Genomic DNA, 13,753 nt, shown 5'->3' on the forward strand with positions numbered 1-13,753 from the left:
ACATTAAGAAATCTTCAATTAAATCCGCTAAAACACATAAAACCAACGAATCAGCTAAACAATGACAAAAGGCTAACCTCCAGGATTTCAAGGCGTCAACTCCTATCAATATAGCAGCATTGGAGAGAGAACTAGAAAACCACCCTGATAAGAACTTTGTGCAGTCTTTGATTTCTGGATTATCAGACGGCTTTGACACTGGAATGTCTGCATTACCAGAGACATCTCTAATCTGCAAGAACTTAAAAAGTGCCACTTCTGAACCAGACATAGTCGATGAACTTATAACTAGCGAAGTTAACAAGAAATTCTTAATTGGCCCTTATACAGAACCCCCTTTTGATATATACAGGATTAACCCAATTGGAATAGCGACAGGGAAGTACTCTGACAAGAAACGTCTAATCGTGGACCTTTCTGCCCCCCATGACTCCGAAGGTAACAGCATCAACGAATTAATTGCTAAAGAGGAATACTCATTGTCGTACATTAGTGTTGATGACGCCATAAATCAAATCCAGCATACAGGAAGACACTCCAAGCTGTGTAAACTTGACATAACAGATGCCTTTAAACTTATACCTGTTTCTCCAAAACTCTGGCCTTTCTACGGTATATGCTGGAAACAACAGTACTATTTTTATACCAAACTCACTTTTGGGTGTCGTTCCAGTCCTAAGATCTTTGACCTTTTATCAACCGCTCTCTGTTGGATTTTATCAACTAACTATCAGATAGAATACATAATTCACTACCTGGATGACTTTCTTACAATCGACAGACCAAATGTGGTAGCTGAACGAACAATGGCAATTTTGTCCAAGGTTTTTACAGCACTCAATATTCCAGTGTCTCCTCACAAAACATTGGGTCCATCTGAGAGTTTAGAGTTTCTAGGAATCACTCTGGACACTAGTAACATGGAAGCACGCCTGCCGGCAAATAAAGTGCAGAGAATAACTCAAACAATCAAATCTTTCTGTAAACGCAAAAAGGTCACAAAGCGCGAACTATTAAGCCTTTTGGGACATATGAACTTTGCTAGTCGGGTGATCATTCAAGGACGCTCGTTTATATCTTATCTCTTAAATCTTGCCGCCTCAGTCAAACAGTTGCATCATCATGTACAACTTACTGGGGCCTGTCAGCAGGACTTATTTATGTGGTATACTTTCACAGATCAATGGAACGGAAATTCAGTCTTCCTGCAGGAGACGACAACATTAGCTCACGATATAAATCTCTACACAGATGCAGCCGGAGGAATTGGATTTGGTGCTTTTTATGACGGTCAGTGGTTCCACGGTCACTGGCCACATCAAATATCCTTGAACAGTTCTGAAATGTCAATTGCTTTCATGGAATTATATCCTATCGTACTGGCCTGTATGATATGGGGACACAAGTGGTCAGGTCTCAGAATTAGACTACACTGTGACAATCAAGCAACTGTTGATATCATCAGGAAAGGGCGTTCTAAATGCGCTTATATCATGCCATTTATGCGACGTTTAACTTGGTGTACCTTTATCCACAACTTCGTTCTCACAGCCGTGCATATTCCTGGAAAACAGAATAATATTGCTGATGCCTTATCTCGTTTCCAGATGGACCGGTTCCACGACTTGGCACCAGCAGCAAAGAAGAGCCAAAATCCCATTCCGGATTACGACAATGTGCCTCTATACTAGAACCAGCAGTGCGTGACCTATGGAATGCTGCAGTGGCTCATTCGACTAGAACTACATACACATCAGGTGTTTCCTGTTTCAAGAACTTCATCCTCATGAATGGTATAAACAACCAAGCAAGTGTGTTTACCAACGTTACAGAAGAATTATTAATACTCTTCGTGACTCATTGTTATCATAACCTCAGATTGAAATATTCTACAATTAAGCTGTATTTATACGGAATTAAGTTCCATTGTACTATGCAGGGGCTCAGCAACCCGCTTGTGAATACTCATGGGTTACCACTTTACCGACTCCAGACCATATTACGGGGATTAAAGAAACTACAGGGAACTCCGGTAAAACCTAGACTCCCCATAACTTTCAACATATTGTCTAAGTTATGCTCAGCATTTCGACAGGGTGTTTTCGATCCTGCCACAGACACTACTATGGAGGCTGCCTGCTGTGTGGCCTTCTTCGCATTCTTACGGTGCGGAGAATTCACATGCACCACTAACACATTTGATTCTTCAATTCACTTGTGTATCAGCGACATTCAGGTAGCACCAGACAGTAACAGCATGACATTGCGCCTCAAGGCGTCCAAAACCGACCCCTTTCGTCAAGGAGTCACCATTCACCTGTTCCGCACCCATCACCATGTATGTGCTGTAGCCGCTGTCATCAGAATGTTAACAGAAAGATTCATGAATGGTTGTCGTCCTTCGGACCCCCTATTTTCCATTCATTCTGCTGCCTTGACTCGACATGTTTTCATTGACAAACTAAGACAGACCTTGATCCGACTAGGTCTAAATCATTCACTATACACAGGACATTCCTTCAGAATAGGAGCCGCAACTACTGCCGCCCAGTCAGATGTCCCCGATCACCTCATCAAAGTGCTTGGACGCTGGCAATCGGATAGCTACTGTCGATACATCCGTACCCCTCATCATATTCTCCGGAAAGCTCAAGCAGAAATGTGCAAGATTTCACCTGATACTTAGTAACCTAGTGGCTGCCTTCTGTGTTCATAGGAGTCTAAGTGTGTACTCTTTATAGGGCGAGTATATCTATAATGAGTACTAATTATTCCACTGGATTAACATGTATATTGATGTGCTAATCTGTCATCATTCACACAGGATTTATGTGCATATTCCATTGGATTTATATGTGTGTAAATGTGCTTATCTGTCACCATTCAGATTGGATATATGTGTGTATTCGTTTAGGGCGAGTATATCTAAACGGTACTATTACGGCCCTCATACTCAACAACTAACAGAAACGAAGGTAACAGAACACATTCTGTAGCCATGCAGGCCAGCATTCTTGTAAGGATTACATCTGGACATTCTGAATTGGGATACAGAACCGAACTAAATGTTTACTAGTCATTGACATTAGTACCCTGTTTTCTTTTACACCTAAATACCTCTGAGGACAATAACTGTATTCGATACTGAGGCATTCTGCCAGAATTTGTCTATGACTTGCTGTATATCTTCTCAATTATGTCATATTCTCCCAGTGGCGCTGGGGATAAAGGTGTCTCATACCCTACATTCCCTCTTTGGGGTCCTCGTATCATCACATGCTTATAAACCATGTCTCTCATACTCCTTTGGGCCTATGGCAGTAAACTGACACCATGTAATAACATAATAACATGGACTATTAATGATGCCAGACTACTGCTATACACCACAAATCGGTCAATCCAACCCCAGAACCAAGGGTTAGCTGGACTGCATACATCAACTCTATCTGGCCCAGGGTAAGACAGCAAGTCGAACCCCAAGCCTAAGTGATGTAACTCCCAACTCTTGCCGACTCCTGGACATTTGAGCGACCAGGCTATGGTACCCATGAGCTTCAGGTCAGCCATACCTCCAAGTCATGTTCTCAACGGGTTGTTGGCCATAGCTTTTCAGCACCATGCTCTTCAGCATTACGGGGTTCAAATAGCCCACGGCTATACCCCACCCGGTCCAAGGGAGGTAACTGCTAAGGTGATATGCACCCCTTATCTGCAAACTTTTTAATAAATACTGTAAATTTATCTTACATCGTTTGTTATTTTGTTGTGTAAATTAAAGTCTAATATTAAATATTAGGCAGGTTTACACAGCAGATATGGGGCCTGCCTGTCATCCAAACACAGTCAATTTAACATACTGCATGGCTTCACTTGAAGCTTTTGGAGATTTATGCTCCTCCTTGCTGACCAGTACAGGTCATGCCAAGGCTAAATAACTGTATCAAAGGACATCTCATGTCCGCTTGTCAACTGCACACATGTGCAAATATATACTCAAAGCACCTGCTAGTCTCTATGTTCTCTGTCTCTCAGATAAACAAACCTTATCAAAGCAACTTCCCAGTCTGAATGTAATGGGCACAGATAAGACTTGCATGCAGATATCATCTTGGGGGAATCTAATTACCCTTATCACTCAGTCTTGACCAGTCTGGCTCTATCTATGACCTCCCTGACCCTACGGTTATCTATGAAGGGAGGTTTCACTCCTGCACCTAATTTACATATTCTAATTAAACAGCCCCTTACTAACAAGGTAAGGATGTCAAGAGATCCAATCAGAAGACCACACTCGGTCACATGGCTAATGTCAATTTCTCCTCAGAAATTCTATCCAAATTGCCATTGTTGTTCTAACTGCTCGAACAAACAGTCATACCATCCACCTCCCCACCGCCACCTTTATCTTATTGGTTGCTTGTGACTTTATCGGTTTCAACCTTTGGGCCTATGGCAGTAAACTGACACCATGTAATAACATAATAACATGGACTATTAATGATGCCAGACTACTGCTATACACCACAAATCGGTCAATCCAACCCCAGAACCAAGGGTTAGCTGGACTGCATACATCAACTCTATCTGGCCCAGGGTAAGACAGCAAGTCGAACCCCAAGCCTAAGTGATGTAACTCCCAACTCTTGCCGACTCCTGGACATTTGAGCGACCAGGCTATGGTACCCATGAGCTTCAGGTCAGCCATACCTCCAAGTCATGTTCTCAACGGGTTGTTGGCCATAGCTTTTCAGCACCATGCTCTTCAGCATTACGGGGTTCAAATAGCCCACGGCTATACCCCACCCGGTCCAAGGGAGGTAACTGCTAAGGTGATATGCACCCCTTATCTGCAAACTTTTTAATAAATACTGTAAATTTATCTTACATCGTTTGTTATTTTGTTGTGTAAAGCCTAATTAACATCTTATGGTATAAATAAAATATTTTAAAAAAAAGCTTCGGCTGCGTACATCTTGGATTTTATCTTTAGTTGTAGTTACCTGAACAACATCTGTTAATAGACCGATTTGTCGTTCAGTTGATTTTTTTTCCAAAGTTTACAAGCAGCTTTACTGATTCAGGAGTATATCAATAATCTTCCACAAACATTAAAGAAATATGGAAAGAACTATACTCAGCTATTATAAAGTTGTCAGCTGATATATTTGTTATACATGTTTTCTTGAATGAATATAGAATAGGAATACCAGGCCAGATTAAGACATTTCATCTGATACAAATGTAACTGTCTGACTATAAAATCCAATTTTAAATTTCTTATAATATGACCTCAGACCCTGACGTTTCTCAGGGCCTTTGGCCCTTTGATTCTCAATAACCAAGAGGTCCAGGGACTTGATATTACACCTGTGGCATACTGGGGTGAAGGGCTACCAAGTTTCTTCAAAGAAATGACCTTGACCTTCATTCAAGGTCACATGGGTCAAATAGGTTATAATCTCCAAACAACTTCTTCTCAATAACCAAGAGGCCCAGGGACTTGATATTGGGCCTGTGGCATGCTAGGGTGAAGGGCTACCGAGTTTGTTCTAAAACATGACCTTGACCTTCATTCAAGGTCACATAGGTCAAAAAGGCTATACTCTTTTAACAACTTCTTCTCAATAACCAAGGCCCAGTGACTTGCTATTAGACCGGTAGCATGCTGGGTTGAATTAAGGGCTACTAAGTTTGTTCTAAGAAATCCTCAATCAACGTCGAAGTTGGTGTAGAGCCAGGTGAGCGATACAGGGCCATTGGGCCTCTTGTTACAGATTTGTCTGTACTCCTTAACCTCTTCCTTGGCAACTTATTGATGACGTCATAATGTCTTGTTATTATCACATGACCTCCATTGTCTCCACTTACCACTACCTGTACATCATGTAACACTGTACTGTAAGCTGTGCCCTGAGGACGGCCTATACCTAGTAGGCCGAAACATGTCGGCAACCAGCATTCCTTTTTATTACAACATTTAGATACCTGGATTCAGGAGTTTGCACTCTTCTTTTTATTTTGTTATTTACCTGGATTAATGCTTAAGAGGCCTCTGTATCTACTATTGATCCTCCTGGAACCAAGCGATGAAACAAAGTATCTTTTTAAACTCTGCAGGACGTTGGTTCTTGGAGAATTTTCTCTTCTGATTTTAAATATATAATGCATAAGTTCACTACATTACAACAGACCATGTAGGTCAATACAACACACTCTTATCTTACTATCTGTTTTATAAACATTTGTATAATAATTTGCTGTATGTTACTGTATTCAATATTGAACTTCACCAATGAAAACTGAAAAGTATCAAACATGGATCTGTTTTGGCTGTCACAGGTTCACCAGTAAAGGCTGAGGATATTGAATCCAACTTCGACATTATCATGGATGATCCAAGACCTGAGAGGTTGAGAGGCAATAATGGATATAACTCATTTGTATGGAGCCAAGTGATAAACTATTGTCCAGTATCATCCAAGGACCTCGCGTTTAGGTAAAATGATAAACACTAATCATTGAAGTGCATTGTTGTAATGAAATCTATGTAACATTGGTAAAAATATTACATCTCTTATTCATTTTATCAGCCATAAATTACCATGATTATAAGTTATCAAGTATCACTCTACAATAATGTCAAGCATGTGTTTAATGCAGGAATTCATGAAATGTAGGAAAATTGCCCACTATTGCTACATGTTCTTAGCCGTTCCTTTTCGAGTACTTCATGTTCCCTAGGATCAGAAAGCCTCATTGCCAGCATTGCCACTGTATATGGAATGATACTGCATAGCCGGAACAACAAGGCCACTGTAATCATAGCCGGAACAACAAGGACACTGTAATCATAGCCGGAACAACAAGGCCATTGTAATCATAGCCGGAACAACAAGGCCACTGTAATCATAACCGGAACAACAAGGCCTCTGTAATCATAGCCGGAACAACAAGGCCATTGTAATCATAGCCGGAACAACAAGGCCTCTGTAATCATAGCCGGAACAACAAGGCCACTGTTATCATAGCCGGAACAACAAGGACACTGTAATCATAGCCGGAACAACAAGGCCTCTGTAATTATAGCCGGAACAACAAGGCCTCTGTAATCATAGCCGGAACAACAAGGCCACTGTAATCATAGCCGGAACAACAAGGCCACTGTAATCATAGGTGTAACAACAAGGCCACTGTTATCATAGCCGGAACAACAAGGACACTGTAATCATAGCCGGAACAACAAGGCCTCTGTAATTATAGCCGGAACAACAAGGCCTCTGTAATCATAGCCGGAACAACAAGGCCACTGTAATCATAGCCGGAACAACAAGGCCACTGTAATCATAGGTGTAACAACAAGGCCTCTGTAATCATAGCCGGAACAACAAGGCCACTGTAATCATAGCCGGAACAACAAGGCCACTGTAATCATAGGTGTAACAACAAGGCCACTGTAATCATAGCCGGAACAACAAGGCCACTGTAATCATAGCCGGAACAACAAGGCCTCTGTAATCCAGAAAGTCTACTCTTCCCTTGTAATCAGATATCATACCGACAAAGAGGTTTGCAGTATTAATTGTTTAAATAGAAATATAAATGCAGGCCAAATTATACATATGTATAAATTTAACAATAACAAAATACTGTTTATAGTTAATTAATTTGAATGTAATTATATGTACTGCAGAACATTCATTTTAAATATATACATATACAAATCTGATAAACATTTGTAATTACTTTTATGTAACAATTTATATGACTTACCTTAGATTTGTTGTATTTGTGCATTAAAATTTTCATTTATTATTCATTTCAGATTTCTTTCATGTCATAATGCATTTATTTCTTTTCAATTTTATTCAGTTTTAATTATTTGTTTTTATGAGAATCCATGGTTCGTTGGTAGAACTGGCAATATGTCACCAGGTTCAACTCCTGGGAACCATTTCATAAATCATTTAAGACAAACACAATTATAATTGAAAGAAATAATTCCATTTAATTGGCGAGACACCACAAGTCTTCATATGGTGAATCGAGATCTGAAAGTGAATGTCAACGGTACAACTCTTGCAGAGATCATGACAACTCGGGAGTAAAGAGGGAGTATCTATAAATGATAAAATAGATTATACAGATATTGATTTTTTAGCATGACCAACAGTTAAAAATATTGAGAAATATATATACAAGCTATCATTCAAAGCAATGATGCATGTTGTCTTTGTTTCATAGATTTGTTCGGAAGTGTTGCTGTTACTGCAAGGTGAGGGATGTCATCATACAAACAGGTTAATTCCCCTAGCCTCTTATATAAAGCTTGGACGAAACTCATCACCCCGTTAACAAAATCTTTGAATCATTAGATCTATTGTACCGTATATTCTATTACTATCTCTGATTAATACATATTACAAAGTCTGTCATTTGAGTTGCAAACCACTTCCATGACAAAATCTTCAATTAGTCGTATGTACAGTATATACTATACCGTAGTACTAGAATTAGAAGTGAACTAGTTTGGTACAAGGTTGGTACATATCACTGAAGTCATACACATTTCAATATACTCCAGAATGTTATGGGAATATCCTTTTTCTCATTGTATTATACATGTATACTAATATAATATATGGCAGCATTAAATGCAATTAAATTCTATTTTGACGATTAACAAATCCAGTTCATATTCTTAGAGTAAAATAAATGAAATTTACTGCAAAGAGCACATAATTGGAGACCAATTTCTTATTTAACCATATACATTTAAAAATACAGCTAGAACACATTTTGATTTTCTTTTTATGTCCCAAATGACTTCCGGGACTCGAACCCGGTGGGAAATGAATACCAAACCAAAAAAGTCACCAATTTGAAACACAAACTAAAAGAAAATCGAAATGGTTGATAAGCAAGAGAATTAAGGCAAAGCAAATGCTTAAAAAAATATATTGACACACGGTTGGAATATGTAAATGAATGCTTAATTCCCTGTAATTTCTTGTTTCCCAAAGCCTCCAAATGCATATATAAAATTGTGAAATCTCCCCTTGCTACCTCGTTTAGACTAACACCCTTCAAAAGGTACACATCTTCCTCGAGTAGGTCGCTGTCGTCGTCTACAGAGGCAGTCATCTGAGTGTATCTACCACCACTGCCATGGATGTTCAAGAAGCATGTAGAGACACCTTTCTCCCACAACTCCATGACCAGATCCTCCATCAGTGAAGTGAGTGGGGAAATCACCAAAGCAACCATAGGTGTCTCCTGGTTATACTTCATTTGAAACGTACATGGCAGCAGCTGGTAGATAAGACTGTTATGATATCCAGTTGGTAATACGGTTATAACGACCTTTCCTATGTAAAGATGTCTTAGCGATTCTATTTGCTTTTCAATTTAACATCAATCCCCAATGCCCGCTTCGCTACCCCTACTGCCTGACTGAAGTCCGACATATGGCATCGGACCACAATTATACTTCCGGGTCGTTGAACACGAATGTAGTACATATGGAAATTTCAGGACTGTCGCTAAATATTTTTTCCTGACTTCGCTGTTACAGATATGGGCATAATTTTAGCATAGATTTATAGTGCAATAATTCATCTAGTGATATAATTTTGTTTTGACACCATTTCCATGTTTGTTTGTGTGGCAGGACACAGGGAGTTATAAGGCTTGAGTAGTAATATTTTGTGATTTTCCAGATGTTCCACCAATATAGTGGGGTGGTTACATTTAGATATAAATATCTTTCTTAAATGCCAGTCATGAGGTACTTTCCAGCTCACTGTAGGTTCAGCTTGAATAGTTCTGCAACGTGATTTGAAAACCAGATTTTTTGCAAAATTCTGAAATACTTTAATTTCGATTTTTCTTTGGTTAAACAAAAAGGGAAATTAATTGTGGTCTGAGGCCTATATTGTGGACTGGAATATCTGCAATAGTTTTTCTACTCTCCGCTAGGCTGCGCTTCGAAAATACAAATTCATGAGTGCAGCCTAGCGGAGAGAAATGGTACTTAGCCAGGTAATCCAGCCTAGCTATAATTTGCCGACATTAGCATTGTCATCCATCGGTTCTCTACCATGCAAAACATTTTCCGGCAAAGCCAATAGTCAGCAAATCTGCAAATCACTCCACCATATATATCCGGGTTGTTTTTCCAAGCTTGCTGGAAAGGCCCGAGGTTATCCGATTGAATAACAACAAGTTACAAAGTTATGAGTGACGTACAAATGTACATTTCTATCATCACATCTGGTAATAAATAATATATAATGTATGACACAATAAAATCAACATTCTCATACAATATCACAGCCAATAGCTAAAGTTTATAAATTTTAGTGTTGGACTCGACAGCCATGCTTTTCAAATTTTTGAGAAGTATGTATGGCAAGCCGTTTTAACATTTAATCCCATTTCCTCTTAAGGTAAAATATGCTTCAAATTTATTTCACTTAAGTGAAATACTTTTTACCTTAAGGTTAAAAGACTTTTTTTTTGCATTATGTTTTATTTCACTTAAGTGAAATAAATTTTATTCATCTTAAGGGAAAATCTTTTTCACTTAAGTGAAAATAACATAATGCAAAATAAATTGAGGTAGTTATCTGTACACCCATATTTGAGGACGGAATTGGACTAGTCCAATGATTGACCAATCATTGAGCGTTTACTATCTGACCAATCAGTAACCTACTAAAGTAATGTTGCTGTTACACCACAAGCTAGTTACCTCGCTGTTGGTCACGCTATCTGGTTTACAATGGAGGTCGATCTATATCACCACGGGTCGCTGGACAGGTCAGGATACGGTGATGATACAGCAGTCAAATACTTATCCAATAGAATATACTGGCTTAGTGTCCTAGCTAAAAGCCCGGAGCACTAAGATAACTGACACTACTTACGTAGAGATATACTGACTCCGTTAAAAACAGAGATGGTCTAACACACGTGTTGTCTGATTGCCGGTCAGGTGTGAAGAGACTGTACACGGGGTAGATCTTTATCTGGCACGGGCCAGTGAACCGTGACGCACTTCCGGCGTAAGTAATCAGGTCAACTCGGCCCGAGACACTACATTCCTCCCAACTTTATAATGAAAGTCCTTTATGGCCGGAGGGTTGGTAATGGTATATACAAAGATCTTCCGTGTCTTGATCAAGTTTCTAAATTTTGACTCTGCACACTAAAAGCGTTGCGATGAAGTCACTTAAGTTACTACTGGGTTGCTTCCTCCAAAAAGGGGGAAGTAGTAGGGATAAAATCCCTTGCAGTCAAATCCGGTTATGAGGCGCGGGTCATCCTAAAAGGACACACAATCCTGTAAAATACATGGATGCAATCCCGACCTCCATGTCTAGAATACAATCCTCGATGATGAGGGTACGGGTAGCCTATAAAATAGACTCACTACCTAGTAAAATACTGAGGTACAACCCCGTCCCTAACTGTCCTTTCCGAGTTCCTAGTGACGAAACAGTCGTTGAGCGTTGGTTACGGTCGCATTCAGCAGGGATTCCGCCGTGTAACTGAGGTGTTTTGCTACAGCCTCCGCCGTCCAATACAATTGGTTGGGTGCAGACCACTTGCGGCCTGACCGGTTGAAGTAGGGGGCGTCGGTCTCCAACAACACTCTCTCAGGGTTGATCCACTTCAAGGCGCGAACCTGAGGTGGGGTGAATCCTGCAGCCATGCTGGTAAATCCGAAGTACAGATTCCTAAAAGCACTAGACCACTGCTCACGGACATAGGAATCCCCATTGAAACAATGGAGATATATCCGCTGGTCTTCAGGCACTGCCTTCTTTACGTAGTGTAGAAGAAGGAGGTATGCTTCTGCTCCACTATCTCCGGACATCCCTCTACAATGGAGAACCAAGACATGTCGAGGCTCCACCAATGGTAGAATCTTCTCCAACATGACTAACTGCTGCGGCCACTGCTCCGTTGGTACGGAGTGGTCAACACCAACTTCGCCAACTGCTATCACTCTGCGTTGTCGTACGAGGTCCTTCAGCTTCCTGATGACACGATCCAACTCCGAGCTCGAGTATCTTTTCTTGGGGTGTACCCCTACTGCGACCTCCATATCCGCTGGTAGGGTCTTCAGACTATCCGTGGTTGGATAAGTCTCCGGGTCGCAGAAAGAGGCACAAGTCCCAGCGACGATTACCTCCTTTCCCTTGTCCATCCTGGTACCATCCAACACGGACTGGAACGTAGAGTCCAGTTGTAATCCCATGGCCTTCAGGGTGCGGTCAAGATGGAAGTGAGCATCAAACGCCCGAGGGGTTCGGGTTCCCACTTCCTCAGGGGCAGGAAATAACGTCCTCCAATACTCTCGCTCAGTAGCAGGGATCCGGGCAGCTATCAGCAACAAAACCTTCCAGTGGAGGAGGACGGCTACAGAGTTCACCGGTTCCAACGTGAAGTTGTCTGGACATGGTACACTCAAATAGCCACAAAATGCCCTCATCCCCACTATCTGGCAGTCTGAAAAGCTGAGCTTCTCCGATGATGTTGTCAACAGGTGCTGCATCTCCACGTACTCCACAAGGTCGTCCAGGTTGTCAACGGCTCTTCTCAAAAGCCATACAGCGGCTTGTAAAAGAGCCTCCTTCCGTCCACGAAAAACCTTGATTGCTGCAGGGGGCAGGCGCTCGTCAAAAACCCTCGGTAAATGATGGTTGAACGCGTGGGGCTTGGCGTAGCTCCCAACCTCCTTGCAGTCAGGAATCACACAGTGTCTGACCCTCGGCGCTCGGCTCCGCGACGTAGATCCAGAACCTCTCGGAACCTCTACCACTATTCCTCCTCGTCTCGGCTCGGCAGACGTCACAACTCGAGTGGTACGGGGCTCCTCAACGTGGACTGTCTTCCTGGGAATAGGTCCAGTTGACTGGCTGTGAGGGCGCTTACGGGGGCTCGTCCGACGCATAGGGGCAGACACTGAAGGGCTTCTGGCAGCTCTCCGCGGACTGGAACGATGACGAACAGGTGAGGGACTCCTACGGGAACTCTTCTTACGAGGACTGGTCCGGCGAGTACTCCTGGATGGCCGGTCACTTACCTTGGGTTTAGCACGGGAGACGGGGATAAAATCCTCACGCACACTGGCTGGACCCTTGGCAGAGACGCGACCTGACGGTACAGTCTGGCTATCTGGTCGCTGGGATGGGGATACAGCAGGCGATCCAATCAATGGCTCCTCCAACACGGGGGTATCCATGGTATCCACTGGGGGCATGAGCTCAATATCCATCGGGTCATCCCCCAAGAGGTCCAGGTCATCTTCCGATGCTGCAGGGGCCTCAGTGGTAACTGCATCCTCGATCCTGCGCTCCAGATTGGGGTCGGTAGACAGGCGAATGTCACGGTAACAAGCCGTCGACTCTGCAGGTACAGGTCCTACTCTAGGGCGACGACTCAGCGGGGCGACGTGCTGCTCAATCCAGGCGAATGAACGGAGCTGCAGCGAGTCCAAGGTTTCCGCGACCTTCTTCAGCCAACCCTCAAGTTGTCTCCGGTTAGCTCCCTTCTTACCCATCTTACCCTTTGCCAAACTGCACATATCCAAGACGATCTCGTCAAAGCGTTGATCCGACATCATACAGAGGGCCATCCGTTCGATGAATGCAGTAGGGGGCTGAAACAGCTCACCTCGGCGTAAACACGCTGCTGCCTGCTCATCAATAGGCTGAGTGGTCCCTCTGTTTGCCATATCTGTAAA

The 13,753-nt window shown here is 42.1% G+C and overlaps 2 protein-coding genes across 2 annotated transcripts; both read left to right on the forward strand.

The window, feature by feature from the left end:
* The first annotated feature begins 203 nt into the window (after nt 1-203).
* Nucleotides 204-1,691, forward strand: LOC117330207. Its single transcript, XM_033888429.1, has one exon. It carries the CDS (start codon nt 204-206, stop codon nt 1,689-1,691), a length of 1,488 nt encoding a protein of 495 aa, XP_033744320.1.
* A 242-nt stretch (nt 1,692-1,933) lies between these two features.
* On the forward strand, nt 1,934-2,686 carry LOC117330208. Its single transcript, XM_033888430.1, has one exon. It carries the CDS (start codon nt 1,934-1,936, stop codon nt 2,684-2,686), a length of 753 nt encoding a protein of 250 aa, XP_033744321.1.
* Nucleotides 2,687-13,753: the final 11,067 nt, after the last annotated feature.

Source organism: Pecten maximus, chromosome 6 (assembly GCF_902652985.1).
Source record: "Pecten maximus chromosome 6, xPecMax1.1, whole genome shotgun sequence".
In the NCBI taxonomy this organism is placed as follows: domain Eukaryota; kingdom Metazoa; phylum Mollusca; class Bivalvia; order Pectinida; family Pectinidae; genus Pecten; species Pecten maximus.